General features: G+C 48.4%; 1 protein-coding gene across 2 annotated transcripts in view; it reads left to right on the top strand.

Moving 5' to 3' along the window:
• The window catches only part of LOC144754060 (natural cytotoxicity triggering receptor 3-like), a 199,670-nt gene extending 190,679 nt beyond the window's left edge, over positions 1–8,991 (top strand). For both annotated transcript variants that reach the window (XM_078641579.1, XM_078641578.1), the window contains exon 5: positions 6,052–8,991. In XM_078641579.1, the coding sequence (XP_078497705.1) occupies positions 6,052–6,138 (87 nt within the window). In that variant the 3' untranslated portion in view covers positions 6,139–8,991. The remainder of the gene's footprint in view (positions 1–6,051) is intronic.
• Positions 8,992–23,735: the final 14,744 nt, after the last annotated feature.

Below are 23,735 nucleotides of genomic sequence, written 5' to 3' on the forward strand. Positions count from 1 at the left end.
GCGTGGGTGAGCATCTTGAAGGTGACTCTAGCTTCGATGGAGAGCCAGTGGAGTGTTCGCAGGTGCTGGGAGATGTGGCAGTGTCTTGGCAGGTTGAGGACCAGTCTTGTGGCGGCATTTTGGATGTTCTGTAGCTTGTGGGTGAGGTTTTTGTTTATTCTGGCATAGAGTGTATTGCCGTAGTCGAGTCTGCTGGTGACCAGGGCGTGAGTGACGGTCTTTCTGTGTTCGAAGGGGATCCACTTGTAGGTCTTACATAGGAGGCGGAGCATGTTGAATCAGGAGGACGAGACGGAGTTCATCTGGTGGTCCATTTTGAGCTCTGAGTCCAGGATGATTCCCAGGTTGCATGCGTGGTCCGTGGGGGTGGTCGAGCTTCTGAGGGCGGGGGACCACCAGGTGTCGTTCCAAGCATCGGGATTTGGGCCCACGATGAGTACTTCCATTTTGTTGATGTTCAGCTGTAGGCGGCTGTTTTTCATCCATTTGGTGACGGCTTCCATGCCTTCTTGAAAGTTGTGTCTGGCAGTGTTGGGTTCGTTGGATAGGGAGAGGATGAGTTGGGTGTCGTCTGCGTATGACACAATGTAGAGTCCGTATGTTCTGAAGAAGGGGGCGAGCGGAGCCATGTAGACGTTGAAGAGCGTAGAGCTGAGGGAGGACCCGGGAGGGACTCTGCAGGTGGTTGGTGTGGGGTCCGAGAGCAAAGGGGGGATTCTGGCCCACTGTTTTCTGCTGAAGAGGAAGGAGCAGATCTAGTCGAGGGCCTTGTCTTGGATCCCTGTGTCGTGGAGTCTGCGTATTAGGGTGCAGTGAGAGACTGTGTCGAACGCCGCTGAGAGGTCGAGGAGGATGAGGGCTGCTGTTTCTCCTTTGTCAAGTAGGGTGCAGATGTCGTCTGTTGTGGCGAGGAGGGCGGTTTCTGTACTGTGTTTTTTTTTCTGAAGCCGGATTGGGAGGAGTCGAGCAAGTTGTGCTCTCCAACGAATGTGGCGAGTTGGCTGTTGATGGTTTGCTCGATGACTTTCACTGGGCTGCCAGTTGTAGATCGCTGGCTTCAGGGTGTCGGGTGGTTGGTGAGGGTTCAGTGTGTTGGTTGTCTTCATTGAAGTTGTAGATGCTCTTGATTTTGTGGTGGAAAAAGGTGTTGAGTTTGTCGCAGAGGTCTTGTGAGGGAGGGATGTCGGAGGACTCGCTGGTGGGTTGGGCGAACTCCTTGATGATGTTGAAGAGTACTTTGCTGTTATGTGCATGAGTGGAGATTCTGTCTTCAGTCGCTTTTTTCCTCGTTTTTCTGATGAGTTGTTGCGGAGCGTTGGTAGTGTCTCTGTAGTTGTTGTGGACTTCTGTGGATTTGGTGTTTCTCCAGGCCTTTTCGAGGTGGCGGCAAGTGCATCTGCACTCCTGAAGTTCGGTGGTAAACCATCTAGCTTTCTGGGCGTGGGTGTTGTTGTTTTTCATGAGGGGGGCTATGGTGTTGGCGCTGTCGGAGATCCATCTGTGCAGGGTTCGAGCTGCAGGGTTGGGGTCATCGTTTTCCGCAATGGTTGTGGTGGAGTTGCTGAGTGATGAGGTTAGCTGGTCATTGGTGATTCTTGTCCAGTTTCTTAGTGGGAGCAGTTGCTGGTGTCTGTGGATGGTGGGTGTTCTGAAGGTGAAGTGGACGCATCAATGGTCAGTCCATGGGAGTTTGGTGATGTGGCTGAAGGTGATGGAGTTTCCTGTTGAGAAGAGGGGGTAGAGGGTGTGTCCTGCTGAGCGCGTGGGTTCAGTCACGAACTGGCGGAGTCCAATTTTGTGGAGGTTGTCCAGGAGGGATGTGGTGCTGGGGTCCAGTTGGTTGTCGAGGTGGAACTTGAGGTCTCCCAGTAGGGTGTAGTTGGTGGATGTGATGGCATGCGGGAAGATGATGTCCATGATGGAGTTGACGAAAAGTCAGCGGGCCCAGGGGGTCGGTAGATGAGGGTTCCTCGGAGGGTGGAGGTGGGGTTGGCCAGTATCTTGAAGTGAAGGTGTTCCATCAGGTCTGTGGGCTCGTCGGGAGTGTGCTCAGACGGAGGGTGGATTTGTGGACGATGGCGATTCCTCCTTCCGGGCAGTTGGGGCAGTCCTTCCTGGAGATCTTGTATCCTTGGGGAATGGCGATGGCGATGTCTGGTCCCGAGGTGGTGTTGGTCCAGGTTTTGGTGAATAATGTTATGTCCGTGGTAGTGCTGTCAAGGAGGTCCGAGATTTCAGTGGCGTGTTTGTAGAGGGATTGGACGTTGAGGAGGATGCATTGCAGGGACTTCGGTTTGGTTGTGTTCTTGTAGGCGGGTTGTGCTGGGTCCACGGTCTTGGCGGTGCTGCAGGTGTGCCAGCAGCGGTGACAGCTGAAGGGTCTGTGGGTGTCGGCTGGTGATGATAGCTTGCAGTTGTTGTTGTGGCCTGGGTTGAGTGCGTGGAGGGGGGGTCTGCGGGGGCTGCTGCTGCGGGAAAAACAGGCAGAAAAAGGCAAAAGAAAAAGTCAAAAAGAGAGAGAAAAGTGCAAATAAGGCAGTAAAAGTGCAAGCAGAGTGGAGGAAAGACACATAGAACACAGAGGAGGGTGAAAGGGGGAGATTGAGATGAGGGTAAAAAACGAGTGACAAACGAAGAAACGACACAGAAGAAGAGTGAAAGGGGGAGATTGAAATGAGGGAAAAACAAGTGAAAAAGGAGGAAAGACACAGAAGGAGAGTGAAAGGGGGAGCTAGAAATAAGGGAAAAACGAGTGAAGAAGGAGAGAAAAAGCGGAGCGAAAGAAAGGAGACAGAGGTCCACTGGACCACCAGGGATGAGGCGCAGGTAAAATCTGTGGGTGAAGAGGGCCTCGAACACCAACACTCAAGATTGCAGGGCTCGGGGGAAGGCCTCACTTAATGGCTGAGCTGCGAGGGAGAGAAATTTCACTGACAATGAGTCAGTGGTCTTGCTCGCCTGTCCCTGCAGCGGTCACCATTAAGTAGAGGTCATTGTGGGCTGGATAGCTGGGAGGCAGGAGCGGGGAGGGGAGCTGGATTGGGCCTGTCCCGCTGGTCATGCTAGGGGGGACGGCCCGCGGGGTCAGCAGCAGTGGGGAAAAACAGGCAGAAAAAGGCAAAGGAAAAAGTCAACAAGAGAGGAAAAATTGCAAATAGGGCAGTAAAAGTGCAAGCAGAGTAGAGGAAAGACAGAGAGGACACAGACGAGAGTGAAAGGGGGAGGTTGAGATGAGGGTAAAAACGAGTGAAAAAGGAGAGAAAATGTAGAGCGAGAGAAAGGAGACAGAGGTCCACTGGACCACCAGGGATGAGGCACAGGTGAAATCTGCGGGTGGAGGAGGGCCTCGGACACCAACACTCCAGAGTGCTGGGGCTCGGGGGAAGGCCTCACTTAATGGTGGAGCTGCGAGGGAGGGAGAGCAATTTCACTGACAATGAGTTTGACTATTAAAGATCTTGAACCTTAGGAATACATCGTACATCCCTGTCAGTAATGTAAGAAAATGAATCATTTGCACAAAATATACGTGGTACTCAAACTAAATATTTCTCTAAAACTTTGTAGAAAGCCTTGGATATAATCTAATGAAAACCTTGATAAGCCCATTCATCCGCTCATCCAGTCTGTGAACTAAACTCAGCTTTATCATGTAATGGGAACCCTAAGATATTGGTTGAACTTGATAGTCTTTTAATATCTTAACACAATAATAATGTGCCCCTTTCTTCTATAGTCCAAAGGTACATATCAGAGAATGTTCCCAGTTTGTAGTCAAGTCAAAGTCCACCTTGCACAGCCTGTTCTTCATCAGATGGCAGCAACTCTAAAACCATTGGTAGACTTTGTATCACCTTCTGAGTTCAAACCAGTCAATGCCGGGTCCATCCTTCTCGCACATGGTGCCCACTTGCAAAGCTGAAAATCTGTTATTTTGGAAGGGAGAGTCAGAATCTACTGGTAAACTCTCACTGTACCTTTATTTGTAAACTAACATTGTGTTCTGTTTCCCAGACAACAGCCCCTCACAATGTAATTACGTTGAAGCAAATACGTTTTCTTATCAAACCTCCACGTCTTTGTGAAGTTTTTTCCCCTGCTATTCATTCCTTGAGGTTCACAAGGACTCCAGCTGTGGAGTTTGTATTGCAGAGAGGGTCACTCCTTTGTACACATGAACACAAATGCTCTTCTCAGACCCAACTTTACTTTAATGCATTTGTTTGTAAATATTGTTTTTGCAGTTTGTAGTTTTACCAAATGGTTTTCCTCTAGCTCCATTGATACTTCTACAGTTAATCCAATGATCCTACAAATGCACCAACATTAATTCCATACTCAAGACCTGGAGAAAGGCAAGGACCTGTGACCCCACCCTTCGTGGGCAGCTGACCCACCCACTGCATACATCTTTTGGACATGCACGGTGGGGTCAGTCCCAACGTCCCTGGATAACTGACCCCTCCTGTCAATGGCATTTGGATGCGCGCAGCAGGGCCAGCCGCGAACGCTGGCTTCCAAACAAGCCCTGCCCCCCACCCTTTATGGCTGACCCCGCTGCAGGGGAGGTGGGGTGCAGCGCTTGGCCTGTATTTCGAGGCCGCCGACTTGACACACCCAAAGTGACACCAATGGAGCGCAGACTTGGAACTTTCAAGATGGCGCTTACATGTCTATGACCGTGAAAACGATGCCACTGGCTATTGCCACCATTTTGAGCGTGATGAGTTCAAGGCCTCAACAACTACAGACTCCGTACATTCAAAATGTTGCTCAAAGTGTGTCTTGGGAGAGCATTTGGGAGTCCCTCCAGTTAGGCCGGATGGGTCAGGGTGTACTCACCCCGTCCCCTTATGTGGCCTTTCCAAACTTTATTAAGGACGTAAGTATCTCTCACCGCCAGACAATCAGTGCTCAGATCTGCGGTATTCATTTTGAGGCCACAGACTCCAAATAAACAAAGGGGAAAAAAAGTCCCTGCCCAATGGGATTCGTTTATTCTTTTAACATTTGAGTCCGTAGATAATCTTTGAATTTACAAACAAACACTCATTCAGTGCACATTTCTCAAACTACTGACTGGATTTACATCAATCTAAGCAAAAGCTCCTACCTGAGTAAAGTTCTAGGGGCATTTTATCAAGCAATAGCGATAATTATCGCTATTGCTTGGTTAGAGACAAAAATTTAGCAGATAAACCTTGGTATTACCAAGGTTTATCGCAAATGCGATAAAAAAACGGCCGCAATGCATGAATATCGCTGAAAAGTCAGCGATATTCATGCATTACCGAGCTAATGCTCTTAGCCATGTTATCCACCTCCCATTGGATAACATGGCTAAGAACTGCTCAGGGCAGGTGTTAGCTTTTGGAGATATTTGCGCTTAGCGCGAATATCTCCAAAAGTTGGTAATAGGAGATAGCGATGTTAGCGACTGTTTCCAGTCACTAACATCTTGGCACGCCCACTTTGCATGTCATTAGTGATAAATATCACTGACATGCAAAGTGGGGCCCAAGATGGTCACTATCTCCTACCAGCTGTCGCTAACTGGTGTTAGCGACAGCTAGGTAATAGGGAGATAATTTTATCTCCGCTTTCTTGGCTTTTAAAGCCAAAAAAGCGGAGATAAACCCCCTTGATAATATGCCTCCTAGTTTCATGCCAAGTTCGGTGGATTACCGTTCAGTTTACTTTTTCGTAGTTGAGAGCAAAGATTCCTAAATGCTCTTTTTTAAATCCCTCCCCTCCTCGACCACCAACCTCCCCAATGGACAGATCAGCAGAAAACAGGCCATGCTCAACACAATCAGATAAAATATTTAATTTTTAAAAAGATTTTATACAGGTTCACCCCATAACACCATTACTTATCATTAAAGTAAAAAAAGTTGCAATCACTGACTGTGTAATTTATATACCTATCAAGAGTTACACACACAAGTAAAGACATCTTTCTAAACCTGATACCTGACCCCCACATTTTGCATACTCATAACTGATGTGCATTCCCTTCCATGCTAATGTTTTTCGTTTTTTTACCCCTAGTTAACCAACGTGGAGGATGGATGTATAGTTGACAGCAAGGAGAACAATATGAACTGTTCCAGTGTCCAGTCGTCAACAGGAAGGTGAATCTGTCAAAGTTAAAGAAGTCTGAAGTTGAATTCAAGCTGGCAGCAGTCATACAAAGAGGAAGAAACCAAGACTAATGTTACCTTTAAATCACTAGAGGACTGTGGGACAGGCCAGTGGCCCTCTGGGAAGTGTAGTCCATGGGAGCTACACACTTGGATCCATTTTGTCTTAAACTTGTGATTCTGTGTTACTCATGTTGGTTCTTTCGTTTTAAAATGTCGTCAGTTTCGTATAAAGGGGAGTCTATGCATCCTGCTGGAGTCAGCACATTACTTCCTGTCTCCTGGCTCCTTTGCTGTGACAGAAGAGGAGTCTATTCAGGCCTCCAAGACTTTAGGGGATTTGTTTATTTCCCCACCAGACAACCACACCCCAAACAACCACACATTATAACTGAGTCTTCCACTGACTATTTTCAACAAACATTTTGGTTTCATTAAAATAGCCTCTGAATGTGAACTGGCCCAAAATAAACATGTAATATAAGAATACATAATCCTCATAGATTCCCCAAAAATACAACTAAAGTGAATTTGTGATTATAAAATCAAATAAAAACTAAACTGGCCATTTATTATAAAACAGGAGGTGGGAAGAGAAAGGGAAATCAACTCAAAATATAATATGTGCCTTGAGTAGTTAGCTACTTTTGATAAGATGGGTGTCAGTTGTGTATGGCCAACAAACGTTGGAATAACAAGTTATTTTTGAAAGTTTCGTAAAATTAACAATCTGACTGTTAGAACTCCAAGCCTTGGGTTATGAGGTGGGAGTTACTGTTTAATACTTCTTCTGTCTTAGAAGCCCGTGTTTCCCTTTGCTTTGTAGGGTCGGTCTTACGTTTGTGGTTAATGTTACTGCAATATGTAGTCTTGATTGCTGCTATTCCTGAGAGCAGTCTTCAATAAAATGTGTTTACCAAAATTCTGCTGATTCCAGCAGGTGCCAGCATCACCCACAGAGCTTTCCACTCTGGCAATCAGAACTCCCTCTCCCATAAATTGTACATCTAAGATGGAAGGGTCTCTAAGAATGGCAGACACCCTCCTGGTAACCCATAGATGTGGGACTACAGACCTTATGCCCTCCTACCTATGTGCCTTTAACTACAGACAGATGAAAATAGCGTACTTCACAAAAGGATATGTGTCCTCCAAGCGTATTTTCTTCTGTGACCCTATTATAGATGGGTGGTGACTAAAAACTCCTAATAGAAACAAATGTAATAACTGTCTTAATGCCTACAATAACGACATTTGGACTCTGTGGCTATCAGAAGGATCTAGATTGTTCTGATTCTATTGAGTCCAAAAAAGAAATGAGAAAAATCCCTCAAAAACCTGGGTGTCAGGGTATTACTAACCATGAAAAACCTACTGACCTAGGGTACTATACTCAGTTTTAGAACATCAGTCCATTCATACATAAACTCATAAGTGCAGTATTCTCAGAACACTGCGACAACAATCCCTCAACAAAAAAAGTATTATAAATATATTTTTTATTATAAATATTACAGCAATTCATCAATTGTTAAACGAGAAATCACCAAACTAAAAATGCATACAATTACATAAAATCATTTAATCGTTCATATTTGGGAAGAAATCTAAAAATCAAGCTACAAAATTAGCTTTTAAAGAAAACATATCCATTAAATTACGTTTCTGAGCAAATGTGAATTGATATTTTATGGACAATTGATCAGTGTTTAAATGAATTGTGTGAAAACTCTATTGTCAACGCGCTTCGGTGGAATTGAACTATAAAACCACCTTCCTCAGGACTTATTGCATTGATATTGATCCTAGACTGAAATAATATCATCCTGTATTCATACATTAAATACAGAATCTCTTATTAAGAAACCTCAACTGTCTTGTTTTGTATTAAATGCTATCCAGCACACTTAGAAAGAGGAACATGCCTGAAGATTGTTTTGTGAAGGAAGGTGTCCCATCCTGCACAAAACCAATGCTGCCTCCAACGCAGACACCCTTGCTTCACGGCGCAAGAGAGCCTGAGTTGGCGCTATTTAGCCAAAAGGGCACCAGGGCCCCTAAAAGTTTTTTATTTTGCTCTTAACCTCTTATATTTTGAGCTCTTTCTTCACATTAGTTTCAGTTTGTGGATATTCTTTCATAACTTTTCCCCCACAAGGTATATCCAGACCAAATATGCATACTTTTCCCCACATGTTGGCTACTGTAAATGTAAATAGGGTTTATGGTTTACTTCAGAGGGTCTCACCAAATAACTGCCCCACTTTTATGGGTGCCGAGCCAGGAAAGACCCCAAAAGACATCTTTAATTGCCCTTTGCAGAAGGCTTTCTTTTTAAATGGAGGTAACTGCTACATATAGGCCCAGAGTTGGTTTACACCCATGGGAGACCACGAACATTTCTAAAAACAAAACATTCCAGGGAGTTCAGGATAGTATGGCTAGTGCGGATCCCAGTACTTTCTCTTATCCAGAATGCCTTGCAAACGTCAAACTTTGGGTAAAATGAAAATATTTCCTCATTTCTTTGAGCAACAGTTCTGGAACGTGAAGAGATTGGCACAAATCCTACTACCAGGCATTCCTTATCCATACTAATATAATAAAGTGAGAGCCCAAACCTTTGAGGCAGGTAATCTCAGGAACCACAGCACCAATCACAACACCCATTACAGCGTTGGAAAGGGCAGTTGCAGCAGAAGGACATAGGCTATGCAGACGCCCACCATATACATTTAAAAGGTAAAAGAACCGTGCCAGCGAAGTAGTCCCTTGTGGGTGTGTCTGCGTTGTGCTGTGGGCGTGTGCTGGGGGGCGTGACACACGCTGGGGGTGTGTGGTACATTCCGCCCTTCATGCCATGTCTCATATCGTGTGCTGTGGGCGTGTGCTGGGGGCGTGGGAGTGTGCGGGGCGCGGGATTACGGGAAAAAAGGCGAGCGTTGTGCCCATTATTTCATTGTTTTTTCTTCCCATGTTCTGTACATTCCAGCTCCGGGTGTCCACCCTGCTCCCTTTAAATACCCCTGCACCCCATAATCATAACCCACCCTTACTCCTTAAAATACCCCAACACCCTTAAACACTAACCCATCTTAACCCCATAAATATACCCTGTACCCCAAAACCCAAACCTATCCCTAAACCCTAAAAATACCCCTGTACCCCAAAACCCAAACCGAGCCCTGAACCCTATAAATACCCCTGTACCTCAAAACCCAAACTTACCCCTGAACCCTAAAAATACCCCTGTACCCCAAAACCCAAACTTAGCCCTGAACCCTTAAAATACCCATGTACCCCAAAACCCAAACCTACCCCTGAACCCTAAAAATACCCCTATACCCCAAAACCCAAATCTAGCCCTGAACCCTAAAAATACCCCTGTACCCCAAAACCCATACCTATCCCTAAACCCTAAAACTACCCCTGTACCCCATAACCCAAAACTATATCTGAACCCTTAAAATACCCAAACACCCCAAAACATATACCTCAGTACCCCCAAAACATATACCCCTATACCCATACTTACCTTATCCAAACATTAAAAAAAACATGCTTTTACCATTCATGCATTTACAGCGAATTTCGTTGTAAATGTATGTGTGGTAAAAGCATATAAAATGTAATACCATGCGTTATAATGGCATTGCGGAGTCATGGTACTTTCGTAATGAAAGTATGCGGAGTGATAGTATGCGGAAAGAAAGTTGCGGAATAATGGGTGTTTACCCTCCCCGGAAAGTACATTGGTGGCACGGCGGCCCATATCTCCAGCAACATACTCATATTTTTTCACCACCGATTTGAAAAATGCACAGGTCTCTCTCATTGATGGCTAGCACCGACATGCACTTTTAGACACACCTCCCGCCACAAGTTCTAGAATTGCAAACTTTAGAGCTGGGGAGCTACGTTCAAATCTCGGCATCAGCTCAACATCCTGTGATTCCAGGCAAATCGTTTTGTCTCCCCGTGCCTACCACAAATGAATGTGTTCTTCTGTAATGTAAATTGTGCTCACGCCATGTTGTCGAGTTCGCACTATATAATATTGCAATGAAAAATAAAGTAGGGAAACTCGAGTTCACACACTACTGAACACGCACTCTTAAGTGCATCAGCAGTGCACTGTGAATCGGAGCGTTTCACAGGCCTGTCACAGATAAGAAATGCTATCAAAACGAAATCCTACAAAACAATATACTACTGGCCGGCAGCAATTCATACCCGGACAACGTCGGGACAGGCTGCTAGTACAATATATTAATATACAAATTACAGAGCACAACCACTTATATATCTTTTTTCTGACTTTGTAGTCAGTATGATTTTAATAAACCCAAATTGACACAATATAGATAAAAAGATATTTGTAAACAAGTAGTAGTAGCAGTTTAACACAAGCTCGAAAGTCATAGGGTGTCTTGATGTAGTTGACTCGAAGTAACAATCGAAGAAGCAGACAGCCAATACGTGTTTCGTCATTTGATACGACTTTTTCAAGGCTGTTGAACGAACATATATTTTTTTTACTTTCTATAATAAACTTCTAAAGTTAAAGGCTACAAATCTTGATACACCAGACCTGAATAGTACAGTGAAAAACCTGTTAAGACCAGCTAAAAATAGAGCACACTGAGTAAGTGTATATCGCTAAAAGACTTTGAGAAGACAGTTACAGAGGTGCTGACTTTTTTTTTCCACTGCCATTCTCTTCTAAATTTTTCCAGGCATTCCTAAACTTTTCATTTCTGGGTGGGCCTAAAGTCTGGTTCAGGAAAGACTTAGAAACGTACAGTGGGAACACCAAGAATTCTGCTTGAGACTTACATATGTCACTTACTTTATATCTGCCTTTGATACCCTCTGTCCATACATTTATTCATGTTTTAACAATGCATATTCTTTAATGCATGATTTTGCTTATTATTTTACTGCATTTACCCATGTTATAATGATGCTTAGTTTATAGGTTGATGGTACATCAATCTTCCATATTACACATTTATTTACACATGTTATACTAGAAATAAATGCTGAAGTTTCACTCAAAAGTGCAAGAGAATTCTCATATTTTCAGTCACGTCTGACATCAGAGATTACGACGCTCTGAGGGGCATATTACCAACGTTAAGCGATATTTATCGCTAACGATGCTTAGCAACGAAGTTTTTAACGCTAAGCATCGTCAGAAATTATCGCAGATAAACCTTGCTATTATCAAGGTTTATCGCAAATGCGATAAAAAACGGCCGCAATGCATGAATATCGCTGAAAAGTCAGCAATATTCATGCATTACCGAGCTAATGCTCTTAGCCATGTTATCCACCTCCCATTGGATAACATGGCTAAGAACTGCTCAGGGCAGGTGTTCGTTTTTGGAGATATTCGCGCTTTGCGCAAATATCTCCAAAAGTTGGTAATAGGAGATAGCGATGTTAGCGACTGTTTCCAGTCGCTAACATCTTGGCACGCCCACTTTGCATGTCATTAGTGATAAATATCACTGACATGCAAAGTGGGGCCCAAGATGGTCGCTATCTCCTACTAGCTGTCGCTAACTGGTGTTAGCGACAGCTAGGTAATAGGGAGATATTTTTATCTCCGCTTTCTTGGCTTTTAAAGCCAAAAAAGCAGAGATAAACCCCCTTGATAATATGCCCCTTAGTTCTTATAATTATATTTATAAATGGTATATAAGTGCAAGCAAGAGTTTCTAGGGAAGGGTCAGCCTACAGACATTCTTAGAGTATGCATTTGCTAGGATGAGGGAGGGAGGGAGGAATTCCAGCCATCATGTTGCCTATTGTCCTTTATAATTTGTATGTTGCTGTGAATTGTTTTTATATCTGCCATAAAAATGTTTCAGAAATCTACACAAGAACTGGGCATTAGCATATGAATAAAGACTTTGTAAATGCCAGTGTGGATTCTTGTATGTGTATTCTTTGGGAAAGGGTCTTCAAGCAACCCACTTGAATACAATGTTCCTGCATTGTCCGACAGGATGTTCTAATTGCCTAATATGTGTTATTTGCGGGTAAGTTGTGGGAAAAGAGTGGGCCTCAAACTGATAACTTGGTTCAAAGATGTGTGTAGGGCCAAGTGGATCCACTAGGCTATGATGTACAAGAAAATGTGTAAATAGGAATCCCACTGATTCTTGGGATATGGGTATCTGCAGTATTTTGGCCTGTAGTCTGCCGGCCTCCAGGAAATTCTACCCACCCACAGACATGTCTGAAAACAAGACACCCAGGTGGACAGTGGCGTAACGAAACTTGAGGGGGCCCCCCTGCGAAGCTCATGTAGGGGCCCCCCCCAGCAGCCTGGCCCACCACCTACAGTATATCATCTCGACATCTCAGTCCAGCAATTCCTCAGGTTAAACTCACAAGTGGTAGAAGTACCGCGTTTATCACAGATATGTATATATACACATTGCTGCTTGTAGAATGCTCTGAGGCATTTGATAAAGGAAGCTCTAAGTTTTGGTGAATGGCCAAACTGCCGGAATGTCTTCCAGGAATAACTAATACATGACTGAGACATGCGTGAGAAATGAGAGCACAGCAAACATTATATCATCCAAACTTAAAGCCACATTAAAGACTTTAGAATATCACTAATGATGTAAAATAGGATTTAGTACGACAATGATCAATTAAAGTAGTTAAACAAGTTAAAGCGGGAAGTGAATTAAGGAAACATTGCCTATTACAGGAATCATGATGTTCATCAATATATACTGGCTCCGTTAGAGTCCCAATGTGAGATTAGACAACCACTAGTAGAAATACTAAAATCTAGATATAGTTTGGAAAGGCTTTCATTTTGCTTGTAGATTGATCTATTGATTTTATAGTATATGTTGGCGAATTTCCTTCAGGTGTAAGACCGGCATGAGATGGAGAGCGAGTGAAGTATGTACCGCCCTACAATATGTTATACTTTTATTGCAGGCCGGGCCTCAGCCACCCCACCATGATGCCCTCCCTGTTTCCAAATTATCCAATTACCACCCACTGAAACTCCGATGGTCCTTAGGGGTGGGACAAGGTGGATGATCCCTCATGGTCAAGGGCCCATGCTGACCGAGCGCTTACCAGAGCAAATCCAGGACTGGATTCAAAAGCGGAACCCACTGAGGAAACGTGTAGGACCGAGGTGATTGCACACATTTTTGATATAGCTCGCACATGCCATGGAAGATGCCGTGAGACACTTAACATCTGCTCCCCTTTTTGAGAAGAGGGAAGCGTAATGCAATGGGGGACATTTAAATCCCACTAGCCCACATGCTACTGGAATAGAGAGGGCTGGCAATAGAAGCTTAATGGGGAACGACTTAATACTATTTCTTTGGTAATTCCAAAGAACTGGTGTATAAACCACACACTTGCAAACAAAATTGCCCTGGCAACAATCATTAATGGATATGGGTGAGCAACAGCCAGCGAGAGCAATATGGCCGCATTATGAGGATGCCCACAATTATGCAGGCGAGGGCGGGAGCATTTTTAATCACACCGTCATTGCTGTGCCAATATCGGACACTTTTGTATGACCATTTTGGAGTCAAATGCTACACATTTGTCTTTTGTATTTTTATTTATCCCTTAGCCATCCACAAGTCATAACCCATCCATCCTTACCCATCCAACTAAACCACCCAAATGTCCCATCCACCCACCCACTTATCCAACCCCATCTATTCATCCATCCAAACCCTTTACCCATCAAACTAGCAAAACCCATCCATCTATTCACTCACCCAGCCATTCAGCCAACCTAACACATCAACCCAACCATTCATACATCCCCACCCATCCATCCTCTTGCATCGAAACACATATCAAACCAAGACCTTCTGTCCATATTACCATCCATTTATTCACTCATCTACCCACCCATCTCTCTACATACAAGCTGTGAGCAAAGGATAAGCCTTTCGCAGGCGCAATAGAAAACTGGGAGCCTAGTTTTTATTCTACCCCAGGCCTGATTCTTCCACTACACACTCCCACCCTGCCTCTTAGCTCACAGCTGGGATTATTTTCATCCCGAGTCCTGCTTTTATCACTGCTGCTGTCGTATCCTTCTCTTCCTGCTTCTTTCTCCGTTGTCTGCCTTTCTCTCTATTGCACTAGATCAATCTTTGGAAATGAAAAATAATTCTGGATGCCCAAATATTGAACGCTGAGTCTACAACATGCATCCACCAGCACAAATTAAGCATGTTTGCCTGAGAAACAACTGACTCTGTCCCGACCCTCACACGCTTTCAGAGACACTGATCTTTTAAGAAAATGTCCCCGTTTTGAGACAGGCCAGCCAGCTGCTGATCTCTGCTTATTCTTAGGCCTTAGTGTCACTTTCTTGAACTCTAGACCCCCCCTCCTCTACTATGTATGGGCCACAATCACAAATTCCTGAAAAACAGGACCTGGTTTTGATGATTTTGTAACACAAATCTCACTTATCATTTGGGACTATACCACCTGTGTAACTAGGGAAGTGTTTCTGCCCTCAAGGGGACATGCAATGGCTTGAGTAGTGTCCCATCGTCTACAATCAAAGTGACCTTACGCTACCCATTAGCTGCTACGTTGATGCAAAAAACCCCAAAATGAAAACTAAAAAAGATATATTTGATCTGTTAAATGAGCACCTGTCCTTTCATGGATAGTGTTATGCAAACCTTCAAGAAGGTGTGACCCATGAAGTCCTCTATGCCCCGGACTGGCCCACCATGTCTTTGTGGCAATGACTACAGCTGTAGGCCCCTGTGGAGTATGTAGGGATGACCCGCTCTTTCTATAGGCCACAATGCCACAGGAATTGTCCATTAGCTGATGGATTTTATAGATCGCCAAAGGAAGAACCCCATTGCGGCCAACATTTGCCAACACTGCTTTGGCCACCATACATCCTTGTTCGTGGCCAAGGCTGTCACACTCATCCGCAGCGCAACTGTTATGTGCTGTAGAAGTGACACTGATAATCATCCAATGGGTCTGGCAGCACACAGGACCATGTCGACGTCATATACACTTCATAGGAAGACCTGACAAACTGACCTACTGAAAAACTCTAAAAAATAAATAAAATCCTTCATTGTTTGATACAGACACAAAGATTTGACCAATACATCAAAGTCACTCACACAACACTCTGCAAGAACACCATTGATGTTAAAGAAAAGGACCTGAAGGCCAACATAAACAATAAATAAAAAAACAATCCTTACACTACTGCCTAGGTGGGCGTAAGGCACTTCTAATTTTTCGCACAACAAGGAACACAGCACTTTACTTGGGGCGATCCCAGCACTTTCCAACATGACGGCATTCATTTAGTCAGTAGCAGCACGTTACAGACAGAGCTGGCACTTTCATGTAACTACATTGGCTCTTCCCTGCTTGGATGGCCTGCAAAATCCAAACTGTCCTGAATAAATTAACGGTGACATGATAACAGCAGCTACAAACGCAGTAACTCACCCAATACACTACGAAGAATAAAGCAGCCAAATTACCGGCAATTCACAACCAAAACCTGTAACCGCACCAATGGGACAGTGATAGCAGTTCGAATCCACAGCTACATCACATTTAAAGGGACACCGCCTGCTTCACCCCTTCAAGCACTTTCATTGGCAATTAGCCAGGTTTGGTTGCTCAGTGGACTAACGCTTCCACTGCAGGGACCTGTGTTGGACCTCATGGTCACAGGTTCAAATCCCGGTGGGTTCATCTGAGGTCGATAAAATAAGTACCATTGAGTTGGGTAATAAGAAACATCTGTTATTCAGCGCCAAGATACCTTGGGGTGAACGTGCGCTTACAAATACACATGTTATGGTATAGTAGCAGCACTTAGCATCTAGAACGGTGCATCACGTTTAAAGGGACAGAGCGCGCTTGACACTTAGCACACTTTTAATGAAACACCCTGGGCACGTCTCAACATGCCTGCAATGCTTTCCACGGACTGGCAGAAGCACTTTTCCGAATAATTTGATTACATTTAGTGGGGCAGATGCAGAGCCAGTAGTCATGGGACAGTATCTATACATCCAACCGACTCCACAGCATTTCGTGGGACAGCATAGACAGATCCCATAGCATTTCACGGGACAGTACACAAACGTATCCCAGAACATTCCATAGGCACTACAAAGAGAACCTTGTACCACCAGACCTAAGATCATTCCACGGGGCAGTACAAACAGATCCCTGAGCATTCCACAGGGCAGTTGCACCACCAGACCTAAGATCATTCCAAGGGCCGTACAAACAGATCCCTGAGCATTCCACAGGGCAGTAGCACCAACAGAACTAACACCATTCCATGGGGCAGTAAAAGCAGATCCCTGAGCATTCCACTGGGCATTTGCACCACCAGACCTAAGAGCATTCCACGGGGCAGTACAAACAGATTCCTGAGCATTCCAATGGGCAGCAGCACCAACAGAACTAACACCATTCCATGGGGCAGTAAAAGCAGATACCTGAGCATTCCACGAGGCATTTGCACCACCAGACCTAGGAGCATTCCACAGGGTAGTACAAACAGATACCTGAGCATTCCACTGGGCAGTTGCACCACCAGATCTAGAGCATTCCACGGGGCAGTACAAACAGATCCCTGAGCATTCCACGGGGTAGTAGCACTTACAGATCTAAAAGCATTCCATGGGGCAGAGCAAACAGATCCGTGAGCATTCCACAGGGCAGTAGCACTAACAGAACTAACACATTCCATCAGGCAGTACAAACAGATCCCTGAGCATTCCAATGGGCAGTACAAACATATCCCTGAGCATCCCATGGGGGAGTACAAACATATCCCTGAGCATCCCATGGGGGAGTACAAACATATCCCTGAGCATTCCATTGGGCAGTACAAACAAATCCCTGAGCATTCCATGGGGGTACAAACATATCCCTGAGCATTTTATGGGGCAGCACAACCAGTTCCCAGAACATTTCTTTAGACAGTATCAACAGATTCCAAAGAATTTCATGTGGCAGTACAAACAGATCCAAACAAATTAGAAAGTCACAAACCTTTCAAGGGATAATATAGGCACACCCAAACAGATCTCAGACAATTTCATAGGACAGAACCGCATTTCTAAAAAGACACACAGCATTCCAATGAGAAGTGCATACACAAATCGAACAGTACATACATAAATCCGTGCTGACCTCGTAACATTTCATAGGCAGTACATACAGGTCCTAAAGCATTTCATGGACAGTGGCGACACTTCTGAACCGCACCCCATAGCGCCTAAAAGGACAGTGCAGCATTTCTCAAGGGACACCATAGATTAAATGGACCGTACCAGCACTTCTAGCCAGATCACCACAAGGGACAGTGCCAGCCACTCAGAGACGTTTTAAGACATGGGCAAAGTGGGCTCTGGCCCAGGGCCCCAGCCTTTTTAGGGGGCTCCTTTTAGAGACAGCTCTGCTATGTCTTACCCTGATGATCTTAATTAATTCTTAAACATTTTTTTTAATACAGTTTTCCTTTAATTTATTTGGAATGTGGTTGATAGTTACGCCCCTGTCGTGTTGAAATGTCTCTCATAATTACACTAAAATTATGAAAATGTCACACGCCGCAATGTGAAACCTTGGCAGCTATGCTAGGTCTACCACACACAGCACATTTGAACATCTCAAAATTCCATGCCACAGAACTCTACTATAAATAATTTAACCCTACAACATTCCATATCACATAATTGCAATCCTAAAAATTAAAATACACATATTTCCACTTCACGCCATACCACATAATTCCACATCACATAATAACATTCCACACAACGCAATAACACTCCAAACCACATAATTATACTCCACACAACACAATTCAACTACACATAATTCCACTTCAACCTATATAAATGTACCTCACACAACATTTACACTCCACTCTGAAACACATAATTAACCTCCACAAAATACAACTCTGCAACATGCTGCATAATTCCACTCCGCACAATTATACACCACAGCATGCCACATAATTCCACACGTCACACAATTCATCCCCACACAATTCATCACACAACATAATTAAACTACACATAATACCACTCAGCACCACGTAGCAATATTCCTAATACCACTCCACATAATTTTCTCTCAACAGCGCACACTTCCACGTCACACAAATTGAACTCTACACATTTCCATTCCACACCACATAATTCAACAAACTACATAATTCAAACCAACAACACACCGCATACATCTAATCTACGCCACAACATTCCACATCATGCTACAATATTTAACAGCACACCACATAAGTAAACACCACTACACTCTACAGCACACAATACCATTGCAGATAATCTCTCTCCAAAACACACAATCCCACTCCACATAATTCTAGTACACTCAATCCCACACAATTTCTATCCACATAATTACACTGCACACCATGCCACATTATTTCACTACACAGATCCAATCCACACAACACCATTCCACAGCTAACTATTCCAATCCAAACCATATATGACTTGCATATATGCAAATGCATATATTGCAAAACCATATATTGCAAAACCATATATTGCAAATGCTTGTTTACCTTCCAATGCCTCCCAGCAGATCCTGTTCCTGGAGGGAGCTGCAATCCTTCTTCGGACCCTGTCAACTCTCCTCTGTGCTGCCTCATCCAAAGCTTCTCAGAGGCTGTGCCCTGTGGAGAATTCTCTCTCTGAGGGCCCCCACCCCCTTCTCAGGGTCCTGAGCAGTGCCATGCCCTGTGGTGAATGCTGTCTCTGGGGCCCCCACCCCCTTCCTTCTCAGGGTCTGACTCCTGAGCAGTCAGTGCCCTGCCCTGTGGTGAATGCTGTTTCTGGGGGCCCCACCCTTCTCAGGGTCTGACTCCTTAGCAGTGCCCTGCCCTGTGGGGAATATTGTCTCTGGGGCCCCCACCCTTCTCAGGGTCCTGACCAGTTCCCTGCCCTGTGGGGAATACTGTCTCTGGGGCCCCCACCCTTCTCAGGGTCCTGACCAGTTCCCTGCCCTGTGGGGAATACTGTCTCTGGGGCCCCCACCCTTCTCAGGGTCCTGACCAGTTCCCTGCCCTGTGGGGAATACTGTCTCTGGGGCCCCGCCCCTCCTCAGGGTCCTGACCAGTTCCCTGCCCTGTGGGGAATACTGTCTCTGGGGCCCCCACCCTTCTCAGGGTCCTGACCAGTTCCCTGCCCTGTGGGGAATACTGTCTCTGGGGCCCCCACCCTTCTCAGGGTCCTGACCAGTTCCCTACCCTGTGGGGAATACTGTCTCTGGGGCCTCGCCCCTCCTCAGGGTCCTGACCAGTTCCCTGCCCTGTGGGGAATACTGTCTCTGGGGCCCCCACCCTTCTCAGGGTCCTGACCAGTTCCCTGCCCTGTGGGGAATACTGTCTCTGGGGCCCCCACCCTTCTCAGGGTCCTGAGCAGTGCCCTGCCCTGTGGGGTATACTGTCTCTGGGGCCCCCACCCTTCTCAGGGTCCTGAGCAGTGCCCTGCCCTGTGGGGTATACTGTCTCTGGGGCCCCCACCCTTCTCAGGGTCCTGACCAGTTCCCTGCCCTGTGGGGAATACTGTCTCTGGGGCCCCGCCCCTCCTCAGGGTCCTGACCAGTTCCCTGCCCTGTGGGGAATACTGTCTCTGGGGCCCCCACCCTTCTCAGGGTCCTGACCAGTTCCCTGCCCTGTGGGGAATACTGTCTCTGGGGCCCCCACCCTTCTCAGGGTCCTGAGCAGTGCCCTGCCCTGTGGGGTATACTGTCTCTGGGGCCCCCACCCTTCTCAGGGTCCTGAGCAGTGCCCTGCCCTGTGGGGTATACTGTCTCTGGGGCCCCCACCCTTCTCAGGGTCCTGAGCAGTGCCCTGCCCTGTGGGGTATACTGTCTCTGGGGCCCCCACCCTTCTCAGGGTCCTGAGCAGTGCCCTGCCCTGTGGGGAATATTGTCTCTGGGGCCCCCACCCTTCTCAGGGTCCTGAGCAGTGCCCTGCCCTGTGGGGAATATTGTCTCTGGGGCCCCCACCCTTCTCAGGGTCCTGAGCAGTGCCCTGCCCTGTGGGGTATACTGTCTCTGGGGCCCCCACCCTTCTCATGGTCCTGACCAGTGCCCTGCCCTGTGGGGAATACTGTCTCTGGGGCCCCCACCCTTCTCAGGGTCCTGAGCAGTGCCCTGCCCTGTGGGGTATACTGTCTCTGGGGCCCCCACCCTTCTCAGGGTCCTGAGCAGTGCCCTGCCCTGTGGGGTATACTGTCTCTGGGGCCCCCACCCTTCTCAGGGTCCTGAGCAGTGCCCTGCCCTGTGGGGTATACTGTCTCTGGGGCCCCCACCCTTCTCAGGGTCCTGAGCAGTGCCCTGCCCTGTGGGGAATACTGTCTCTACTGTCTCTGGGGCCCCCACCCTTCTCAGGGTCCTGAGCAGTGCCCTGCCCTGTGGGGTATACTGTCTCTGGGGCCCCCACCCTTCTCAGGGTCCTGAGCAGTGCCCTGCCCTGTGGGGAATATTGCCTCTGGGGCCCCCACCCTTCTCAGGGTCCTGAGCAGTGCCCTGCCCTGTGGGGTATACTGTCTCTGGGGCCCCCACCCTTCTCAGGGTCCTGAGCAGTGTCCTGCCCTGTGGGGTATACCGTCTCTGGGGCCCCCACCCTTCTCAGGGTCCTGAGCAGTGCCCTGCCCTGTGGGGTATACTGTCTCTGGGGCCCCCACCCTTCTCAGGGTCCTGAGCAGTGCCCTGCCCTGTGGGGTATACTGTCTCTGGGGCCCCCACCCTTCTCAGGGTCCTGAGCAGTGCCCTGCCCTGTGGGGTATACTGTCTCTGGGGCCCCCACCCTTCTCAGGGTCCTGAGCAGTGCCCTGCCCTGTGGGGAATATTGTCTCTGGGGCCCCCACCCTTCTCAGGGTCCTGAGCAGTGCCCTGCCCTGTGGGGTATACTGTCTCTGGGGCCCCCACCCTTCTCAGGGTCCTGAGCAGTGCCCTGCCCTGTGGGGTATACTGTCTCTGGGGCCCCCACCCTTCTCAGGGTCCTGAGCAGTGCCCTGCCCTGTGGGGTATACTGTCTCTGGGGCCCCCACCCTTCTCAGGGTCCTGAGCAGTGCCCTGCCCTGTGGGGTATACTGTCTCTGGGGCCCCCACCCTTCTCAGGGTCCTGAGCAGTGCCCTGCCCTGTGGGGTATACTGTCTCTGGGGCCCCCACCCTTCTCAGGGTCCTGAGCAGTGCCCTGCCCTGTGGGGAATATTGTCTCTGGGGCCCCCACCCTTCTCAGGGTCCTGAGCAGTGCCCTGCCCTGTGGGGTATACTGTCTCTGGGGCCCCCACCCTTCTCAGGGTCCTGAGCAGTGCCCTGCCCTGTGGGGTATACTGTCTCTGGGGCCCCCACCCTTCTCAGGGTCCTGAGCAGTGCCCTGCCCTGTGGGGAATATTGTCTCTGGGGCCCCCACCCTTCTCAGGGTCCTGAGCAGTGCCCTGCCCTGTGGGGAATATTGTCTCTGGGGCCCCCACCCTTCTCAGGGTCCTGACCAGTTCCCTGCCCTGTGCGGAATATTGTCTCTGGGGCCCCCACCCTTCTCAGGGTCCTGAGCAGTGCCCTGCCCTGTGGGGAATATTGTCTCTGGGGCCCCCACCCTTCTCAGGGTCCTGAGCAGTGCCCTGCCCTGTGGGGAATATTGTCTCTGGGGCCCCCACCCTTCTCAGGGTCCTGAGCAGTGCCCTGCCCTGTGGGGAATATTGTCTCTGGGGCCCCCACCCTTCTCAGGTTCCTGAGCAGTGCCCTGCCCTGTGGGGTATACTGTCTCTGGGGCCCCCACCCTTCTCAGGGTCCTGAGCAGTGCCCTGCCCTGTGGGGTATACTGTCTCTGGGGCCCCCACCCTTCTCAGGGTCCTGAGCAGTGCCCTGCCCTGTGGGGTATACTGTCTCTGGGGCCCCCACCCTTCTCAGGGTCCTGAGCAGTGCCCTGCCCTGTGGGGTATACTGTCTCTGGGGCCCCCACCCTTCTCAGGGTCCTGAGCAGTGCCCTGCCCTGTGGGGTATACTGTCTCTGGGGCCCCCACCCTTCTCAGGGTCCTGAGCAGTGCCCTGCCCTGTGGGGTATACTGTCTCTGGGGCCCCCACCCTTCTCAGGGTCCTGAGCAGTGCCCTGCCCTGTGGGGTATACTGTCTCTGGGGCCCCCACCCTTCTCAGGGTCCTGAGCAGTGCCCTGCCCTGTGGGGTATACTGTCTCTGGGGCCCCCACCCTTCTCAGGGTCCTGAGCAGTGCCCTGCCCTGTGGGGAATACTGTCTCTGGGGCCCCCACCCTTCTCAGGGTCCTGAGCAGTGCCCTGCCCTGTGGGGAATATTGTCTCTGGGGCCCCCACCCTTCTCAGGGTCCTGAGCAGTGCCCTGCCCTGTGGGGAATATTGTCTCTGGGGCCCCCACCCTTCTCAGGGTCCTGAGCAGTGCCCTGCCCTGTGGGGTATACTGTCTCTGGGGCCCCCACCCTTCTCAGGGTCCTGAACAGTGCCCTGCCCTGTGGGGTATACTGTCTCTGGGGCCCCCACCCTTCTCAGGGTCCTGAGCAGTGCCCTGCCCTGTGGGGAATACTGTCTCTGGGGCCCCCACCCTTCTCAGGGTCCTGAGCAGTGCCCTGCCCTGTGGGGAATATTGTCTCTGGGGCCCCCACCCTTCTCAGGGTCCTGAGCAGTGCCCTGCCCTGTGGGGAATATTGTCTCTGGGGCCCCCACCCTTCTCAGGGTCCTGAGCAGTGCCCTGCCCTGTGGGGTATACTGTCTCTGGGGCCCCCACCCTTCTCAGGGTCCTGAGCAGTGCCCTGCCCTGTGGGGTATACTGTCTCTGGGGCCCCCACCCTTCTCAGGGTCCTGAGCAGTGCCCTGCCCTGTGGGGAATACTGTCTCTGGGGCCCCCACCCTTCTCAGGGTCCTGAGCAGTGCCCTGCCCTGTGGGGAATATTGTCTCTGGGGCCCCCACCCTTCTCAGGGTCCTGAGCAGTGCCCTGCCCTGTGGGGTATACTGTCTCTGGGGCCCCCACCCTTCTCAGGGTCCTGAGCAGTGCCCTGCCCTGTGGGGAATATTGTCTCTGGGGCCCCCACCCTTCTCAGGGTCCTGAGCAGTGCCCTGCCCTGTGGGGTATACTGTCTCTGGGGCCCCCACCCTTCTCAGGGTCCTGAGCAGTGCCCTGCCCTGTGGGGTATACTGTCTCTGGGGCCCCCACCCTTCTCAGGGTCCTGAGCAGTGCCCTGCCCTGTGGGGAATACTGTCTCTGGGGCCCCCACCCTTCTCAGGGTCCTGAGCAGTGCCCTGCCCTGTGGGGAATATTGTCTCTGGGGCCCCCACCCTTCTCAGGGTCCTGAGCAGTGCCCTGCCCTGTGGGGTATACTGTCTCTGGGGCCCCCACCCTTCTCAGGGTCCTGAGCAGTGCCCTGCCCTGTGGGGTATACTGTCTCTGGGGCCCCCACCCTTCTCAGGGTCCTGAGCAGTGCCCTGCCCTGTGGGGAATACTGTCTCTGGGGCCCCCACCCTTCTCAGGGTCCTGAGCAGTGCCCTGCCCTG

Source organism: Lissotriton helveticus, chromosome 5_1 (genome assembly GCF_964261635.1).
Source record: "Lissotriton helveticus chromosome 5_1, aLisHel1.1, whole genome shotgun sequence".
NCBI classification, from domain to species: domain Eukaryota; kingdom Metazoa; phylum Chordata; class Amphibia; order Caudata; family Salamandridae; genus Lissotriton; species Lissotriton helveticus.